The 21,024-nt window shown below is 50.0% G+C and overlaps 1 protein-coding gene across 1 annotated transcript in view; it reads right to left on the bottom strand.

Moving 5' to 3' along the window:
* MMP24 (matrix metallopeptidase 24) overlaps positions 1-21,024 on the bottom strand; it is a 250,246-nt gene that overhangs the window by 29,426 nt on the left and 199,796 nt on the right. Inside the window, exon 7 of the mRNA XM_067546868.1 lies at positions 3,620-3,758. Within this exon, the coding sequence (XP_067402969.1) occupies positions 3,620-3,758 (139 nt within the window). The remainder of the gene's footprint in view (positions 1-3,619; positions 3,759-21,024) is intronic.

Raw genomic sequence — 21,024 nt, 5'->3', positions numbered from 1 at the left:
TGCTAAATCCAATTGTTTATAAATGGATGGTCAGGTTTGCCTCAAGTATTCAAAACCATTTCCTCTATCTTCAAGCTAAAAAGAGCTTGTAAGAATTAGGAGAGAGGTGTCAAAATTACATTTGTAATGGAAACTAGAATAATGTAGTGAACAAAACAAAATGTGCTTTAATGGATGTGTTGATCTCATGTGCCTCGGACTCTGAATGTGATCAGTTATGTGCTTCTCACCTAGCCCTGATCACAGTGCAGAATAACTTTATTCGCCATTTAAGACAAGATCCACTCCAGACTACATAGACATAAAACACAGTGAAGCATGTCTACTGTTGGTGACACTGCTATATGTTTGGTTTTACAATTAATTCTATTAAGCAACCTCTTTTCATCTAGAGATGGTCGGTGCTGGGCCAAATCCTGCCCTCATTTCCCTGAGGTCAGAGAGTGAAGTGGGTGAAGCCAGATTTGTAAAGGTATTTAGGTGCCTAAAGCTACACATAAGTGTCTAGTTGGATTTTTAAAAGCGCTTAATTGCCTAATTCCACTGATTTAATGACTTCAGTGGGAGTTAGGTGCCAGGGGGCTAGATTCACAAAGAGGACTAAGTCCTAGGCATGCAGGATCCCGTGCCTTGTATGGGGAAGTTAGGTGCCTGTGAAAGGGACGTACAGAAGCCAGCATGGTGAGCAGTGAGCCACATAAGATAGGACATGTAGGAGATGCTGAGGAGTAGAGTGAGACCTAAGCCCTGCCCATCTGTGACAAATGTGGGAATTGTTATGGTATTTTTATGATTCCTATGTGTTCCTATGTTTTTCTCTGGACTTGGCACTTCAATGCAGTGAACATAAAGGGAAGGAATGGAATGTTTGATTCTAGAGTAGCTGCCTGGTTGGAAATCAGGGTCATTAACAAGCTGAACAGAGTCTATGCATGTGACTGGAGGATCCTGCAGAGACAATGGAAACCCTCATGGCCGGGGCATTCCCATCTAGTGACCAACAGTCAAGAGGAGGAGATCCCCTTCCTCCCCCGCATGCCTCTTTGCTGGGAAGCAGAGCAAAAGACTCCTAGCTGGAGAACAAACAGGAAAGGTGTCAAGTGGCTGGGTTAAGAGCTGAGTTCCCACAGACACAGGGGCTCTCTCCTGGAACTGATAGACGAAGGGAAGGACAGAGACAGACCTTTGGTCCACACTGGAAAATTTGACTGGTTTAACTATGCTGGTGAGAGGTGTGAAAAATCCACACACCTGAGTAGCATAGTTAAGCCAGCCTAGGTCCCTGTGTAGACAGCGCTAGGTTGACAGAAGAATTCCTCACTACTGGCTCTTGGACAGGCGGATTACCTGCCCCGACAGGACAACCCCTCCCTTCGGTGTAAGTCGTGTCTATACTGAAGCGCTGCTGCGGCACAGCTTGTGCTGTAGAGTTTTAAGTGTAGACAAGCCCAGAGATGTGTAGACAAGCAAAGATGGCTCCTACAGTAGCATGGCCTGAGGAACCCCCAGGGTTGGCCAGTCTGAACTCTATCTTAACCTTTGCTTCTCTGTGGTAACTAATGACCATCAGATTCTGTAGACCTGGAACTAACCAGTGGTTACCTTGTTTGAAAAGGCTGCCTGGCATTGCTGAGGGTAGGGACAAGCCTCCCATAGGGGTTTGGGACAGCAAGACTCACTGCAGGAAGCCACAGAGATTTCTGGCACCCCAGTTTTGGAAGCCACAGGCCTCTCTTGTGGAGCGGTGTGGGCCAGCACACTGAAGGGGTCACCCCGAAGGGCTGGCTACAGGATGGTGCATAGACCCAACCCTGTGACTCCATGATACCCCAGAGGTAGTTAGGCATCTCCATCTGCTCAGCATTGTCAGCCCTTAGGCACTTAAGTCAGGTCAGCTATATAGGTAGCCTGTGTCCTGCCAGCTGAGAGTGACAGACAATCGCATCCCAGTGTAGTCAATCACTAGGGCACGCTCCTAGAGTGTGGGACTCTCAGGCCAACATTGTTGTTCTGCCCGATTTGAACCTTGGTTTCCCATCTGTGAGGTGAGGTGCTCTAGCCCTCAGGTTGACATGGACCTATCACTCTCTCTGGCTGAAGCTGTTCCACTTCGTATAACTAATGAAATATTCACTAGGTAAGTGAGAGCCTCTGGATTAGGGCACTCACTGGAGATGGAGGAGGTTCAAGTTACAGTCCAGTTCAAGTCCCCAGCCAATAAGTCTTTATACAAAGTGCAACAGCGTCAACAAGAGATTCAGAGAAGCCTCCAACGTACCCAGCAGCCTGGTGGTTTTGACATTCATGTAACAGACCCAGCTAATCTCTCTCTTTCAACTCAGCCAGAGTGGGGACTCAAACCTGGGCCTCCCACCTCCCAAGTGAATGCTGTAACCTCTGGGCTTTTGGGTATGATGAACACAGCCACCTCTTCATGAGCCCCCAGAACATCTACCTCCTAGATCAGGCTCTGTTCAAAAGGCAGCTCAGGGAATGTCTGTTGTGAGAATCCCACCAGGGTTTAGGCATGAGTGAGGGTACCAAGCAAAACAGGAGCATCAGGATTTAGGCAATTTTGCATATTCCCACTGGCAGAAATGTAGGCACTTCTGAGGATTTAGGCACCTACAGGGTCAGGCAGCAGCTGAACAGGGTTCTGAGGCTCTGGTGCCTACAGTAGCACTTAGGTGCCTACGTCCCTTTATGGATCTAGCACACGGTGCCTTTGAAAATGCTACTAGACACGTGTCTGCATCGTTAAGCACCTCTAAAAATCTGGCCACGAGTAATTGGAAGTCAGGGGTTGCGAGGAGTTCAAAGACCTTTCTTTGGGCATTTCCACAAATGTTCCAAGCGGTGCTTAATTTGTGCCAGGCTTGCCGGGACTGAGTCTGGCACTGACTTCCTCCTCTGAGTCTGTCACTCACATGGAGAGACTGTGGCTCCAGCTGGTATCACCCAGCAAGGGGAGGCTGTGGTTGCAGCAGCCCCTTTCTACGGGAGCAATGGATTTGGCAGGGGGTGCTGGGCATTGGGGCAGAAGGGAGGCTCTAGGAGGCGGCCCCGGCGCTGTGGGCAGGGCTCCGCCGGGGGAGGTGAAGCAGGTGGTGGAGCAGTAGGAGTGGGGTGCACAAGATGATCCAGGCGGGGAGATGTCTCTGTGCTCTGGCCTGGGCGGTACTGACCCCACAATGGTGCCCCCACCCCAGCTGCCACAGCCCCTAGCAGCAGCCATGCTCAGGGATCTACAGTGAGAGGAGGTGAACGCTGGACCCAATCCTGGATCCCCTTGCGCGAGGTGTGGAGTGCTGTTCTCCCAGGGGCTTCCTGCTGGGTAGTTGCTTCAATCTGGGTTCAAGTGGCAGGAACTGCAGCCCTTTGTACGGGAACGATGGATCTGGTAGGGTGGAAAATTAACATGCCCCTGCCTCCATTTGTGCTTAATTTGTGCTGGAGTTTGTCAGACCTGAGCCCTGGCACCCCCTTGATTGCAAAGTAAGCACTGGTTCCAATCAATACAATTCTAGGATACACAAGCAAAAATCCCATTTTTCAAAGTGTGCCCCAGAAAGACAGATTAGAATAGTGATGCCATATATATATTGTAACCATACTCTACCTTTAAAGAAAACAAATTTCCCGTCAGCTCTCTCATAGGCAGCATCAATCCTTGAAGGGAGGCCTTTCCAGAACTGTTCAATCTGCATGGGATACCCCTCCTGCACTCGATTGTTGCGCAGGCGCCAAAACCAGCGATCCTAGGAAGAGAAAAAGGACTCTTGGAGTATCTGAACTTTCATACCCTGCAGTCAGCCACTAATTCGAGCATAAAGTGCCCCCAGATGCCATAATGACAAAACTGAGCTCTGTATAGTTTCACTGGTCTTGAGAAGGTGTCCAACCAGTTCTGGTTAGGTTAATAGAAGGATACTTTCTCTTAGCACTATAACAGGTAAGGAACTAGTACTAATCATTGCCATCCTTTCATCAGGGTTCTTGCGTGTGTGCGCATGGGTCCGTCCCACGAACTTGGCAAAAGGCAAGATACCAGTACAAGCAGAGCCTATTATGCATTGTGACATTCCCCTCTGCAATCTGGACTGGTATATTGCTCTGTCACCCCAATCCCCCACTCAAGGAGAGCATCTTTGTTGTGAGAACCTCCACACCTGAGCAACTCACGCACAGCCACCAGCAAGCAAGTTGCCCCCCACTTTGCCCTGACTCAGTGACTGAGTGGCTCTAGCCAGCCACTCATGGGATTATGCAATGGTTTGAGCCCAGCCAGTATCCCTAGGCCCAGATGCAATCCTAGGAACTACTGTCTTACAATGTTCAGTGCTGCCCACTGAACACTGCAAGCTCATAATTAGTTTGTCAATTTAACAAATAAATTGATATGCACCAGCTCTGTCACTTTAACACACCTTGAACCAAATGCTCTGCTTTAGATACAATAAACAAATACATTTCTTAAGTACAGAAAGATTTTAAGTGATTGTAAGTCAGAGGAAAGTAAGTCAGATTTGATCAAAAGTAAATAAAAGGCAAATCACATTCTAAACTAAACTTAACCCTTACAGCAACCTTACAGACTTAGATGATTCTCACCACAGGCTGGTTCGTCTGCCTCCAACCATGTCCTCTCCCTGTGATCAACACTTCAGTTGCTTCATGTTGTTTGTAGATGGGAGTGGAAGAGAGAGAGAGATTGCAAAATATCTCTCCTTTTTAACATGTTCCTTCACTCCCCTCTACAAGGTGAGGTGACAAACAGTGTCCATGTATGGCTCCCTCCTTAACCTGAATCACATGCGCATCCCCTTATCAATGCTTAGACTAGTGCATTGCTCCTAGAGGAGCTGGTTTGTTTTATGCATGCCTTAGTGAGGCATGAACTATCTCTCTGCTCTTGGAGGGTTTTGCCTGAATCTGCTTCAAGCCATGAGACACATATTTGGGAAGATTACAGAGCAAAATCTCATAACCATACACTTGACATTGCAACAAACATACTGCTACAAGGATAATGTTCAGTATTCCATGAGCATTCCAAAAATACCTTACATGACATACCTTGCATTAAAAAATACACAGTTACACACTATAAGAGTGAACATGAATGATACACAATCACACCATAAAGGTGTACATGCAGGTGCAGTGTGTCACATGTATATTTTTCCCGAATTTACAATGAATAATCATACAACTAATCAAGTTCATCAGTGTTGAAGGGGGTCAACTAGTCCACTCTCCTGTACCATGGCTGGGGTTATTTTAAGATGCGCTAATACAGATGGTTACAAATCTTTTGTGGGGAATGTGTTCTCCTAATTCACGAAGTTTCTGTATGAAGAATGGTTAAAAGAATATTAATATGTTCAAGTAGGTTGTTTAAAAATGAGATCGGTACTGCAATGCTGTGTCCAGATCTTGTGACTTTACAATGAATGTTAAAAAATTGGAGAGAATTTAGCAAAGAGCCACATAAAAGAGCTGAGCTTTGGGAAACCCATCTTACAGTGAGAGACTGAGGGAACTCAATTTATTTCATTTGTTAAAGAAGTCGTTAAGAGACGATTTGATCATGGCTTGTAAGAATAGAAAATTTCTGTTAATATAGGGCTCTTTAATCTATCAGATTAGATTTATTATTAATTATCCTCATAATGATCACATCTGGCCATCACAATGTATGACTCTGAACATATGAAGATCATTTTCAATGTGTATGTCATTGAGTAGAAAGTGTTTCATCCATATGAAATATCTGGACCCCACCAGCAGCAGTCACTTCCTGCTGAAAATTTCATTGTATTATCAGACTGGAATACTTCAAAAAGAAAAGCTAGTTTGTACACAGCTGGACATCTTTGTTAACAAGGACACTGTAGTGCTTTTATCCTGAGGGAGGTCTAGTTTTCTCTTAAAGAATAAATTCAATCTGTTCTTTAGTTTATGAGTGGAATTTAATTAAAAGTGGGAACTCTATGGATAACTCCACCCTGCCCCAAACTCATCTTTCCTTAGCTCCCTTTTGCTAAAAATGTCTGGTTTGTTATCATTCACCCTGCCCATATAAATGAAATGCCTTGCCAGGTAGTGATGAATGCATGTTTGACAAAATTAGGTTACAATTAAACCAAGTTATTAACAATAGGAAGAAATAATATTTCCCTACTCTGGAGAGTAGGAATAGGCTACAGAGTGATGTAGACAAATTGGAGGATTGAGCCAAAAGAAATCTGATGATATTCAATGAGGAAAAGAGCAGAGTCCTGCACTTAGGATGGAAGAATCCCATGCACAGCTACAGACTGGGGACCGATGGGCTGGGCAGCAGTTCTGCAGAAAAGGACCTGGGGGTTACAGTGGATAAGAAACTGGATATGAGTCAACAGTGTGCCCTGGTTGCCAAGAAGGTTAATGGAATATTGGGCTGCATTAGTAGCAGCAATCCCAGCAGACTGAGGGAAGTGGTTGTTCCCCTCTATTCGGCACTGGTGAGGCCACATTTAGAGTATTGTGTTCAGTTTTGGGCCCCACACTACAGGAAGGATGTGGACAAATTGGAGAGAGTCCAGCGGAGGGCAACAAAAATGACTAGGAGGTTGGAGCACACGATTTATGAGGAGAGGTTGAGGGAACTGGGCTTATTTAGTCTGCAAAAGAGAAGTCAGAGTGGAGGTCTGATAGTGGCCGCCAACTATCTGAAAGGGGATTTCCAAAGAGGATGGAGCCAGGATGTTCTCAGTGGTGGTAGATGACAGAATAAGGAGCAATGGTCTCAAGTGGCAGTGGGGGAGGTCTAGGTTGGATATTAGGAAAAGCTTTTCCATAGGAGGGTGGTAAAGCACTGGAATGGATTATCTGGGTAGGTGGTGGAATCTCCGTCCTTAGAGGTTTTCAAGGCCCGGCTTGACAAAGCCCTGGTTGGGATGATTTAGTTGGGGCTGGTCCTGCTTTGAGCAGGGGGTTGGACTAATGACCTCCTGAGGCCCCTGCCAACCCTCATCTTCTATGATTCTATTGTACCTGCAATTTTCCCTTGTCCAAAAGGCCACCATTTCCCATAACTGACAATGGGACTGCAGCTATACCTGCCTTCAGTAGAGATGACCACTATGTCATGGAGGAGGATGTCTGTATGTGAGGTATCCCTAGTAAAGCAGACTACTGTCTCCAATTGTTTCCAATAGGAGTGAAGCAACAGACCTTCCTGAGGAAGAAGGGCACCAAGGGTGGGATCCATGAAGGGACTTAGGTCTTGCCACACTGAGTGTCACAGTGCCTAACTTTTAGGAGCCTAGCAAATCAGAAGAATATGCTGCGATCCTCAAAAATGCATGTGGCAGTGAATGAGTGGGCAAGACAGGCGCTATGAGCTGTGAGCCACAACAGACAGCATGCTAGGCAGGGAAGCTGCTTAAAAGTAACCAATGGAAGATGCCAATGACAGGGATACCCTTCCCTCTCTTGGAGACAGGTGCCTAAGTCCAGGCTTCAGGGAGGCACCTATCTCTGCTATTGATTCACAGCTGGGAACCCCTCTCCTGGGGTCTGGCTGCGTAGACACCTATGCTGCTTTTTGTGGGAATGAGTTTGGCACCTGTCTTGTGCCACACAAAATGGCCAGAGGATCTAGGGCTGTTAGTGCCCCCTTAAAAGCTTTAGCCCACTGATTAGAGCTTTCACTGGGATGTGGGAGACCCAGGTTCAATTCCTCCCCATCTGCCTAATCGGGGAAAGGATCTGGATCGGGGTCTCTCACCACTTGGTAGAGAGCTCTAGTCACTGCACTATGGGATTGTGCTCGCTCAATCTCTCCTGTTGAAGCTGTTCCACAGTGGATAAATAAAGAAGGAGAGATTAGAACACAGGGAACTGGACCCAGAGTCTCCTCGGTGCCCTCATCACTGGACTACAGGGTCTCTCTCCCCTCTCTCTCCTCCCCACAATGGCTGTCCACTGTGGATAAATATTTAGAATCATAGGACTGGAAGGGACCTGGAAATGTCATCTATTCCAGCCCCTGCACTCAAGGCAGGACAAAGTATTATCTACACCATCCGTGACTGCATAGTTATTGGGTCAGAGGGAGAGACCAGGATTCGTGAATTCCACTCCCACTCACTAAACTAGGCACTAAACAAAGTGGGACTGCCTCTTGTAAAGATGGCTGCCACTTCCCATTTTTCCTGTTGGAACACAGGGAAGATGGCTGCCTTTTCACTGGAACCTCATTCCTCTAACCCCAAAGCTGCCGTATGTGGTACTACCGGCACAAGCAATCAGAAGGTGGGACAAATGACCTGTGTCAGGCTGCAGCACCTACTAGCCAGGCGTGCCTACAGCGCCCCTTTTAAAACAAACAACACAGCACAACCCTAGAGTGGGTGTTCTCCTTTGGAGAGTCCAGCCTCTTCCCAGGGGCCTGGCAGCAGAGCCCAAACCATCAAACTAACAACAAGTCTTGCAGTAAAATTAATGAACAAAGCGTCCTCCCTAGGGTACATCCTTCCTATCCCTCCTGGGCTCCTGCCTCTCCTCAGACAGCCCATCAAACATAGGTAGCAGCAGAGTGCTCCTTGCCTCCAGGACAGACTACTCGCCACTCCCACTCCTCCAGGTTCCCTTGCCTGAGGGAATGAGGTAGTTCTATCTTCGAGTGATTGCTCATATCCATTCCAATATAGGTGTGTGCATGCCACAGTGCACAGTTCCCGGAACTTTTTCCCCTTAGCAGACCCCATAGGGCCGGCTCTGGTGCACCCATGACGCAGCACATGAGGCACTGCCGGCCCTACGCCCCCTCAGTCTCTTCTTTCCGCCCGTGACGGTCGGATGGATCTAGCACTTGCTCTCTGCAAGTGCCATTCCCATTCTTTGAACTCTTTGTTAATCAAAGTACCTAGTTAGTTTAAGTAGTTGTTAAGTGTTGTAGCTTAGGAAGAAGTCCCTGACGGACTTAAGGTGGCTGGGCTATGTTCTGGCCACCTGGGTTTAACCCCCTTCCTGTCCACCCCCCCACTGCCTGGGGGGACAGCAGACAAGAGTAAGATATGCAAGGCTTTAAACAGTGTGCAGAGCAGAGAGATCAGGTTTAAAGCCTTGCTCCTAGCGCAGCGCTTCGCTCTGTGTCCGGGTCATCCTGCTCCCCCTTGGTGCGGAGTGCACCGTCGGCACCATAGGCACCGGATTCCACTCGGCACGGAGCAGCATCCCCGGTGCCGACGACGAGGAGAGCGCATGGAGTGCGGACACTCCCCTGCACCATGGGTACGGGCAGGGCCGAGGACAGAGATGCACCAGCCACGACCCGTCGAGTCCCCTCCGGGTCTGCATCTCTGTGCAGGGGTCCACCCCCGACTCTTCGGAGTGGGAGAGTGCCCCTACCAATGCAGAGGCTGGCGGCATGAGCCTTGTTGGCTGGCCTATGCCACCTCTGCCCCCCCGTCGAGGGCGAAGGGGCTGGCGTCCCGGGACAAGCCCATGTGGGTCCCCCCGAAGAGCGGTGGAGATGCCCGGTACAGGGAGGATGATCTTCTGCCAGACAGCCACCAGGGGTAAGTGAGGACACTCCCCCAGCAGGTCGGCACTGGAGGCCCCTGCGGCTGCGGGTCTCTTCGGGCGCCGCAGCTGCAGGCAGTGCCAGAGCTCCCGGTGGCAGCGGGGCTCCCGGCGGTAACGGGGCTCTGCCGGCACCGCAGCTCCAGGCGGTGCTGGAGCTCCCAGCAGCAGCGGAGCTCCTGCGGGCAGTGGGGCTCTCACAGCGCCACAGCCCCAGGTGGGGCTGGACTCCCCACGACAGAGGGGCTCCTGGTGGCAGCGGGGCTCTCTCGGCACTGGTGACCTCAGTGGTGCCGGAGCTCCCGGCGGCAGCAGGACTCTGACAGCACCAGACCCTCAGGCGGTGCCAGAGCTCCCAGAGGCAGCGGGGCTCTCCTGAAAAATACAGGAGCCCCAGGTGGTGCCGGAGCTCCCGGAGGCAGCGGGGCTCTCCCGAAACACACAGGAGCCCCAAGCGGGGCCAGAGCTCCCAGCGGCAGCGGGGCTCTCGCTGGCTCCACACTCCCCGCCGGCTTCGCAGCTCTAAGCGGGGCCGGAGCTCCAGGAGGCAGTGGGACTCCAGCCAGCTCCGCACCCCCAAGCAGGGCCAGAGCTCCCAGCGGCAGCGGGGCTCTTGCCAGCTCCGCACTCCCCGCCGGCTCCGCAGCCCCAAGTGGAGCCGGAGCTCCGGCGGCAGAGGGGCTTCCGCCGGCTCCGCACCCCCAAGCGGTGCCGGAGTTCCCAGGGCCAGCGGGGCTCCCGCAGGCTTGCACCCCCCGCCAGCTCCGCAGCTCTAAGTGGGACCGGCGCTCCTGGCGGCAGCTGGGCTCCCGCCGGCTCCGCTGCCTCAAGCGGGGTCAAAGCCCCCGGCGGTAGTGGGACTCCAGCTGGCTCCGCACCCCCAAGCGGTGCTGGTGCTCCAGGCGGCAGCGGGTCTCATGCGGAACCGCAGCCACAAAAAAAAAAAAAAAAAAGCCGGGGCTGGAGCTCCCGAAGGCAGCAGGGCTCCTACTGGCAGTGGGGCTCTACCGGCACCGAAGCCCCAAGCGTGGCCGGAGCTTGCAGCCGCCCCGCAGCTCCACGCGGCACTGGGGTCCACGCGGCACCGGGACTCCACACCGTGCTGCAGCTCTCCACAAGGCTGAGGGCTCTTTGGAGCTCCCCTCAGCGGTAGGCAGCGAAAGCACGGTCCCCAGCGTGAAGAAGGCACCCAGGACCTAAGACAACCGCCTGTGTGGCAGCTCGGGTCCCATGGGGTGGGGGCAGTCATCGGAACAGCCGATGCCCCCTCAAGGTGTCCAAGCAGGCGGCAAAAGTGTTAGTAGGGGTACAGTCCGTGCCCTGGCACAGTCTGAGGCCCATAAGCACCGCTCCTCAGTTGAGGAGTCGGACCCCGTGGAGACACACCACTATGGGTGCACCCCTTCGGCAAGGGGAGCACCCGCAGGACTTGCCCCAGTAGTCCTATTACCCCTTCCCGGACGAGGCAGTCTCTGGGGGCCCCATGGCGCCACTGAAAGATTTCAGGGCACACCAGGAGTTGCCCAAGAGCGGGGCCCCTATCTTGAAGTTGGCTTCCACCATCCTGCATGGAGGAATGAGGCTGGCTAAGGCAGCGCTCCAAACGTCAAACGACGCTGCCACCACAGCGGGTAGGGCCATAGCCCCGGCAAGTTCCATGAGGTCGTGCTCATGGCTGCTACCCTCAGGCCTGTCCAGGAGGTGCAGCAATCTATCCAGAATGCCTAGATCCAGGAGACTAGTATGCTGCCCTCGCCCTACGAGGATGCATACTTTCATGGGTCCATCCTCTGGAGCCAACGGGCTGGCTCCTACCACCAATTTACAGCCTGCCCCTTGGCCTATCTTCGGCTCCAAGGGTATTCACAACTTGAGTGGCGGTAATGGCAGCCCACCTCAGGTGAAAGGGTGTGCAAATCTTTCCCTACCTGGACGATTGGTTGATAGGGGGTAGGTCCAGATTCCCAGTGCAGGTCAGCGTGACTCACTCTGATCCACGTGCAGCAGGCTGGGTCTGCTCATAAACGAACAGACATCCACTGACCCCAGTGAAATGCATAGAGTTCCTTGGGGCCACCCTAGATGCTCCCCAGGCCAGAACCTTCCTGCGTCAGTCATGCTTTCAGGTGCCGATCTCTATCTTCTCCCAGCTGCAGCGATACTCCACAACAACAGCCAGGCACTGCCTACTGCTGTTAGGCCACATGGCAGCCTGCACATACATAGTGAGGCTAGCTCGCCTGAGGCACACACTCAGATATATGTACCGAGCAAACACCTACTGAACTGGGTGGTCCAGTTCCCCGCCTACCCCAGCCTCCCTGGATTGGTGGAGATTCCACAGGGCAGTAGGGAAGGGCGTTCCCTTCATGGAACTGATCCCGTCAGTCACCTTAAGCTCCGATGGCTCGTATGTGGGATGGGAGCCCACATGGGTGCCAACCTGAGCACTCGGGGGCTCTGGTTGGTGGAGGAAAAGTGCTTGCAGGTCACCGTGGGGGAGCTGAGAGCCATTCGCCTAGCGTGCAGGCTGTTCCTCCGATCCCTGACAGGCAGAGTGGTGCAGGCACTGCCGGACAACACTGCAGCCATTTTACATGAAGAGGCAGGGAGGGTCGTCCTCCCTGCCTCTCTGCGAGGAAACTACCTGTCCGTGGGGCTTTGCCATGAGGCACGACTCCGCTGGACTGCATCTCACCTCATGGGGGTGAGGAGCAATGAGGCGGATCGCCTCAATAGGTCGTTTCTACCTCACCACGACTGGTCGCTGCACTCAGGAGTAGTGACTGCGATCCTCCAAAAGTGGGGTGTCCCCCAACCGGATCTGTTTATGTCGGTTTGGAATGCGCAGTGCCAAGGCTCAGCTTGCTCTGTGGTCATGAGACTGGGTTGCTTTCAGATACGTTCCTCAGTAATGGGACAGGGACCCTCAGGTATGCGTTCCCGCCCACTCCACTCCTGCCAAAGGTCTTACTGAACATAAACAGGGGCAGGACAGATGTCATTTTCACTGCTCAGGCCTGACCGAGCCAGCGCTGGCTCAGCATGCTGCTGGACCTTTCGTTCGCCCCGGCCATCGGGCTCCTGAGGGCATGACCGTCTCTCCCAGGACCACGGTCGCCTGTTGCACCCGGTCCTGGATTCCCTGCAGCTCACGGGCTGGAGGCTCTGTGGCTAACGAAGGTAGAGGGAGCCTGCTCAGTGCAGGCCCCACAACTCCTGCTGGGCAACAGGGACCCTTTTACACAGGTCGTGTATCAGGCTAAGTGGACATGGTTTACCTCTTGGGCGGAGTCGCAGGGCATTCTGCCAGCCTCTTGCCTCCGCAGGCGACCCTGGAGTACTCCGGGGTCTGGTGCTGGCCTAGTTGACGGTCCACTTGGCAGCTATTTTGGCCTTCCATCACTCGCTAGTGGGAAGATCCTCGTTCTCCCATCCCACGTTGGTCAGGGTGCTCAAGGGGGTGGAGAGGCGGTATCCCCAGGTCCACAACCCGGTGCCTCCCTGGGATATCAGCCTGGTCCTCTCGAGACTCATAAGGCCCTCCCCCTTGGAACCCATGGCTTCACGCCCTCTGCCACGCTTCATGGACGGTAGCCTTCCGGGCGGCCATTACCTCAGCTTGGGGGATCTCCAAAATTAAGGCCTTGACCTCGGAGCCCTTATACACTATTCAATACGGATAAACTGCAGTGGAGGCCATGCCCGGCCTCCCAGCCTGGGTTGGTTTCCGAACCTCGTTGTAATCACGACTGATCTCTCCCTGTGTTTCCCAAACCACGCGGTCTGGGCTTGGAGACGGCATTCGCTAGACACGAGACGAGCCCTGGCCTGTTACATCGAAGACACGGCCGTTCCAGAAATTGGCGCAGCTCCTCGCCGCGGGCGGGGGACTGGATGAAAGGATCACTGGTCTCCACCCAGCACATCTCCGTGTGGATCACATCCTGAATCAAGTGCTGCTAGGAGCAGGCGAATGTGCCGCTGCCGGGTGTCATCACAGCGCATTCACCCAGAGCTAAGGCCTCATCTGTGGCTTTTCTGGAGAGAGGATGTAGGATTTGGCAGAGCCGTGCTGAGGACAGCTCACCGGTAACTCCTACCCACCTCCGAGGTATGGCTATTTAATCGCCTATATTGGAATGGATATGAGCAATCACTCGAAGATAGAAAACAAGGTTACTTACCAGTAACTGTTGTTCTTCGAGATGTGTTGTTCATATCCATTCCACACCCACCCCCTGTCCCCACTGTCGGAGTTGGCAGAAAGAAGGGACTGAGGGGGTGTAGGGCCGGCAGTGCCTCATGTGCTGCGGCATGGGCGTGGCACTCCAGGGGGCACCAGAGCCGGCCCTACAGGGTCTGCCAAGGGGAAAAAGTTCCAGGAACCATGCACTGTGGTGTGCACATACCTATATTGGAATGGATATGAGCAACACATCTCGAAGAACAACAGTTACTGGTAAGTAACCTTGTTTTTGGCTCCCGGATTCAGCCCTGCTCAGCACCTAAACCCTATGCAGAATTGGCAGCCGGTATTCTTCTTAAACCACCAATTGCTACTCCAGGGCCACCTTCCTTTTCTCTAATAAGGAGAACAGGCCTAGAAAGGGTTATCTTGTTCCCGAAACTTCCACCCGCAGCCTTTGGGCATGTGCACTGCAGGCAGAGATGGGAAGGCAAAATGTGGAGACACACCCAGCTAGCTGTGAGCTCGCTAGTTTGAATAACAATAGCAGTGATGCTGCAGCTGCCTGGGTTTAACTCTCAGTCTTGTTAAGTACGGTGTCTCAGTGTGTGAATTAAATAAATTGGAGCGGATAGTATGGATGGACCCCAGTAAACCCAGACATGTCTGAGCGCTTACTGGGGTCCACTGGCTCCTGGAGCCTCCAGTGCATGACTTCCGGTGGAGGTACCGGGCACAGAAGCAAAGATCATTAAGTGGGGTTGGTGTTCAGCAGCTCTCCAACTACCCCACTGCATGGGGACAGTTGCCCTCTGACATTTGCTGTTTTAAAAAGCAAAACATTCCAGAAACAAATCTTTGTTTAAAAGTGATTATAACAGATTGTGACATTCCCCCCTGCAAACCATTACAAATGAGAAAATACAAAGTTATGGGATGCCACATAATTGTACCTTAATGCTATGGTAGGGAAACACATAGTTAAGGCATCCAAACAACCTTAACTCTCCTCTGTTATTGACACTAGCCTATTCTTATGATTAAACCATTTTAGTAGTTGTGGTCCCAAATTAAATGGCATTTTAACATGTCCAGATTACATTAAAGTATAACCTTAATGCTAAATTTCCTGGGTATATACACATGGTTTTGGAATAATTACAATATCCATATCACATATTTTACTTTAAATTATGTTACACACTGAGCTTTAGCGCTACCTTAATGTAGTTTTTTTCTGGGAATTTCCTTGCTTATTTTAAATCCATAAAAAAATTCATACTCACATGCTAAACAAGGAATTCAAGAGAATGCCATCATGCAATGTTTCTAATTATTCAAAGACACGTAGTGTCAGCCTTACATAATTTTTCTTTTATTTCTCTAAAGACAGATTCTCTGATACCCCAGATCAATACAAACTAGCCAGAGCCCACCAGCCAGGTAAGCTGGGTTTCTAGCTGCTTTGCATCATCACCAGAGCAGAGCAAAAGAGCTGAAGCTAGTGGAGAATCTGCCCCTTAATTTGCAAGTGCTTTATTGGTTTAGAGGGGTGAATTCGTGAGATGGCGTTATAAGAAGGGGGCTGCCCAGTCCCTAAGTCCCAAAGTCCCAGTGCTCCAGTGCATTAATTGCTCTCGCTGCACTCTTGCCTCAGTTTCCCCTGATGTGTGGTGCTACAAGGATGCCCAATTCAGGAGCCCTCCTGAATTGCACTGAGAAAATAAGGCAGTCAACCAGTTATCTCAAGTACCTATACACAAATGCAAAAAGCCTGGGAAACAAGCAGGAGGAATTGGAAGTCCTGGCACAGTAAAGAAACTATAATATGACTGGAATAACTGAGACTTGGTGGGGTAACTCACACAACTGGAGCACTGTCATGGATGGGTATAAACTGTTCAGGAAGGACAGGCAGGGGCAAAAGGGTGGAGGAGTTGCACTGTATGTAAGAGAGCACTATGATTGCTCTGAGCTCCAGTACGAAACTGGAGATAAGCCAGTTGAGAGTCTCTGAGTTAAGCTTAGAAGCAAGAATAATAAGGGTGATGTCGTGGTGGGTGTCTATTATAGACCACCAGACCAGGAGGATGAGGTAGATGAAGCTTTCTTCAGTCAACTAGAGAAAGTTTCCAGTTCACAGGACCCAGTTATCATGGGGGACTACAGTCACCCTGACATCGGCTGGAAGAGCAATACAGCAGAGCACAGACAATCCAGGAAGCTTTTGGAGAGTCTTGTGGACAACTCCCTGGTGCAAGTGCTGGAGCAACCAACTAGGGGCCGTGCTCCTCTTGACCTACTGCTCACAAAGAGGGAAGAATTGGTAGGGGAAGTACAAGTGGGTGGCAACTTAGGCAGCAGTGACCATGAGATGGTCGAGTTCAGGATCCTGACAAAAGGAAGAAAGGAGAACAGCAGGATACGGACCATGGATTTCAGAAAGCAGACTTTGACTCCCTCAGGGAGCTGATGAGCAGGATCCCCTGGGAGGCTAATATGAGGGGGAAAGGAGTCCAGGAGAGCTGGCTGTATTTTAAAGAAACCTTATTGAAGGCACAGGAACAAACCATCCCGATGTGCAGAAAGAATAGCAAATATGGTAGGCGCCCAGCTTGGCTTAACAAAGAAGTCTTTGGTGAGCTTAAACACAAAGAAGAAGCTTACAAGAAGTGGAAGCTTGGTCAGATGACTAGGGAGGATTATAAAAATACTGCGCAAACATGCAGAAAAAAAATCAGAAAGGCCAAAGCGCAACTGGAGTTGCAGCTAGCAAGGGACGTGAAAGGGAACAAGAAGGGTTTCTACAGGTATGTTGCCAACAAGAGGAATATTAGGGAAAGTATGGGCCTCTTACAGAATGGGCGAGGCAACCTAGTGGCAGAGGATGTGGAGAAAGCAGAGGTACTGAATGCTTTTTTTGCTTCAGTCTTCACAGACAAGGTCAGTTCCCAGACTACTGCACTGGGCAGGACAGAATGAGGAGGAGGTGAACATCCCTCAATGCTGAAGGAACAGGTTCAGGACCATATAAAAAGATTGGACATACACAAGTCCATGGGGCCAGATGCAATGCATCCGAGGGTGCTGAGGGAGTTGGCTGATGTGATTTCAGAGCCATTGGCTATTATCTTTGAAAGCTCATCAATTGGGGGAGGTCCCTGATGATTGGAAAGAGGCAAATATAGTGCCCATCTTCAAGAAAGTGAAGAAAGAGGATCCAAGAAACTACAGACTGGTCAGCCTCACCTCAATCCCTGGAAAAATCATGGAGCAGGTCCTCAAGGAATCCATTTTAAGACACTTGGTAGAGAGGAAGGTGATCAGGTACAGTCAACATGGATTCACCAAGGGCAAGTCATGCCTGACCAACCTGATTGCCTTCTATGAAGAGGTGACTGGCTCTGTGGATGTGGGGAAAGCGGTGGACGTGATATACCTTGACTTTAGCAAAGCTTTTGATATGGTCTCCCACAGTATTCTTATCAGCAAGTTAAAGAAGTATGGGTTGGATGAATGGACTATAAAATGGAAAGAGAACTGGCTAGAGCATCGGGCTCAACTGATAGAGATCAATGGCTCGATGTCTAGTTAGCAGCCAGTAACAAGCGGAGTGCCCCAGGGAGCGGTCCTGGGGCCGGTTTTGTTCAACATCTTCTGGAGGATGGGATAGATTGCACTCTCAGCAGATGACACTAAGCTAGGGGGAGTGGTAGATACCCTGGAAGGTAGGGACAGGATACAGAAGGACCTAGACAAATTGGAGGATTGGGCCAAAAGAAATCTGATGAGGGTCAACAAGGACAAGTGCAGAGTCCTGCACTTAGGATGGAAGAATCCCATGCACAGCTACAGACTGGTGACTGATGAGCTAGGCTGCAGTTCTGCAGAAAAGGACCTGGGGGTTACAGTGGACAAGAAGCTGGATATGAGTCAGCAGTGTGCCCTGGTTGCCAAGAAGGCTAATAGCGTATTGGGCTGCATTAGTAGGAGCATTGCTAGCAGATCGAGGGAAGTGATTATTCCTCTCTATTTGGTATTGGTGAGGCCGCATTTGGAGTATTGTGTCCAGTTTTGTGTCCCCCCCACTACAAAAAGGATGTGGATAAATTGGAGAGAGTCCAGTGGAGAGCAACAAAAATGATGAGGGGGCTGGAGCACAACTGAGGGAACTACGCTTCTTTAGTCTAAAAAAGAGAAGAATGAGGGGGGATTTGACAGCAGCCTTTAACTACTTGAAAGGGGGTTCCAGGGAGGATGGAGCTAGGCTGTTCTCAGTGTTGGCAGATGACAGGACAAGGAGCAATGGTCTCAAGGTGCGGTTGGGGAGGTCTAGGTTGGATATTAGGAAAAAAGTTTTTCACTAGGAGGGTGGTGAAGCACTGGAATGGGTTACCTAGGAAGGTGGTGGAATCTCCATCCTTAGAGGTTTTTAAGCTGAGGCTTGACAAAGCCCTGGCTGGGATGATTTAGCTGAGGTTAGTGCTGCTTTGAGCAGGGGCTTGGACTAGATGACCTCCTGAGGTCCTTTCCAACTCTAATCTTCTATGATTCTAAGCACCGATGCCCAAGCTAGCATATAGTTATGGAATCATTAAAAAGCAGTGACAGTTGGGCCTATTAATTGGCTGTTGCAAACTTTCGAGATGTGTCGTATCTCCCTCACACCAGAGTCATTACAAACAGGAGAATTGTTGCATGCAAACTAGTTGTAGAGGAAGGGTGAGTTACCTATGATATCACAATGGCCTCCCTTACAACTTACATGAACTGTTGACTTGACCTTGTCTGTAGCTTATTTAATCATAGCCATTAGATAGAACAACTGTTAACATTTTAATTTAGTTCCAACCTAATTTCTCCAAAAGTAGCCTGTGTGCAAGATTTTAATGAATGTTAACTATGTGGAAAGTTTGAACAGTCTGTTATTCCATTGTAGGAAAATTCAGACAAAGAAAAGACTGATACAAGGTGTTACATTTCTTAAAAGACTGATTTTTAAATTAATTTTAACTCAAATTAATTCTCGTAGATACTATGGTCAGAAAGGACCATCGTGATCATCTAGTCTTGATCTCCTGCACATTGCAGGCCTCATAACCTCACCCACCCACTCCTGTAATAGACCCCTCACCTCTGGCTGAGTTACTGAGGTTCTCAAATCATGGTTTAAAGACTTCAAGTTACAGAGAATCCACCATTTACACTAGTTTAAACCTGAAAGTTACCCATGCCCCCTACTGCAGAGAAGGCGAAAACCCCCAGGGTCTCTTGCAATCTGACCTGGGGGAAAATTCCTTCCCGACCCCCAAATATGGTGATCAGCTAGACCTTGAGCATGTGGGCAACACCCACCACCCAGACACCTGGGGAAGAATTCTCTGCAGTAACTCAGATCCTCCCCATTTAGAGTCCCAGCACCAGCTGTTGGAGATTTGCTGCTAGCAGTTGCAGATTGGTGACATGCCACTGTAGGCAGTCTCATCATACCATTCACTCCATAAACGTATCAAGCTCAGTCTTGAAGCCAGCTAGGATTTTTGCCCTCACTGCTCCTCTTGGAAGGCTGTTCCAGAACTTCCCTCCTCTGATGGTTAGAAACCTTCATCTAATTTCAAGCCTAAACTTGTTGATGGACAGTTTATACCCATTTGTTCTTATGTCCACATTGGTGCTTAACTTAAATAACTCCTCTGCCTTCCTGGTGTTTATCCCTCTGATGTATTTATAGAGAGCAATCATAGCTTCCCTCAGCCTTCTTTTTGTTAGGTTAAACAAGCCAAGCTCTATGAGTCTCCTCTCACAAGGCAGGTTTTTCATTCCTTGTATTATCCTAATAGCCCCTCTCTGCACAGGTTTGAATTCATTTTTCTTAAACATGGGAGATCAGAACTGCACACAGTATTCCAGATGAAGTTGTGACGAAATGAAAATGCTCTTAATGTTTCCTCTGAGTGCTGTGTGTGTGCCTCAGTTTCTCCTATGTGTTATTCATGTATTTTGGTGATGGGACCAGGGTCTGTGATCATTGCAGAGACCACTAGAAGGTGGATGAGCCTTCCCCAGCCACATGCATGCAGACAATAGCCAGGACCCCTCTGCTTTCGGTCAAGCAGCTACAACAAGTTGTGACAGGTCACAGCAGGTGGAAACAAGGAGGGGTGTCCACCTTGCTTGGGAAAGAGACAAAGGACAGGGGAGGAGAAAGGAGGCGTGGCTGGCTGGAATGGCCAATCCTTTGTGGGGGGTGGCAGGGAGCAGAGCCCAAGAATGGGGCTCTGAGGAGACTCCTCAGTTGGTTGCTGCTTGTAATTTCTAATTAATCTGCTAACAAAGTCCTTCTATGCTGTGATCCTGAGAACTAATAAATCCTTCTGACTCCCATGCTGGCTGTGAGTCACTTCTGACTGCAAGGCGGGTACATGGCCCCTTTGGGGCATATAAGAGCTCCCCAGTGTCCCATCTAGGGGACTCACTGTGGGGAAATCAGGTGGAGCAGGGTGCTGAACGCTCCATAGCCAGATTCAGCATGCGGCTGCACTGGTGTGAAGGGACCCGAGGGCAGACTCCAAGCACTAGAGTCCTGACTGGCTGCATCCCGAATGGTTCCAGAGCACTGTTCCTGTGGGACTTCATCACAGAGGTCTCACCAGTGCCATGTCTAATGGTATTAACACTTCCCTGTCTCTACCGGAAATACCTCTCTTGATGCGTTCTAGGACTGCATTAGCCTTTTTCACAGCCGTATCACGTTGGCAGCTCATAGTCATCCTGTGATGGACCAGCACACCCAGGTCTTTCTCTTTCTCTGTCACTTCCAATTTATATGTCCCCAGTGTATAGCAAACATTTTTGTTGTTATTTCCCAAGTGCATGATCTTGCACTTTGCACTATTAAATTTCATCCCATTTCTATTACTCTAGTTTACAAGGTCCTCCAGATCTTCTTATAAGATATTCTGGTCCTCCTCCATACTGGCAATACCTCCCAACTTTGTGTCATACACATAATTTATTAGCTCACACCCACTTTTTGTGCCAAGGTCAATAATAAAAATGTTGAATAAGATTGGTCCCAAGACTGATCCCTGCAGAACTCCACTAGTAACCTCCCACCAGCCTGATAGCTCACCATTCATATGACCCGTTGTAGTCACCCTTTAACCAGTTCCTTACCCACCTTTCAATTCTTGTATTAATCCCCATTTTCTCCAATTTAACTCATAGTAACTAATAATTAAAGGATTAATAGTACTTTGAAT

The sequence above is a fragment of the Emydura macquarii genome, unplaced genomic scaffold, assembly GCF_026122565.2.
Source record: "Emydura macquarii macquarii isolate MOO-44397 ecotype Brisbane River unplaced genomic scaffold, CSIRO-AGI_Emac_v2 contig_1170, whole genome shotgun sequence".
In the NCBI taxonomy this organism is placed as follows: domain Eukaryota; kingdom Metazoa; phylum Chordata; order Testudines; family Chelidae; genus Emydura; species Emydura macquarii.
Note: the sequence above shows the minus strand (reverse complement) of the source record. Positions and strands in the feature narration are given on the sequence as shown.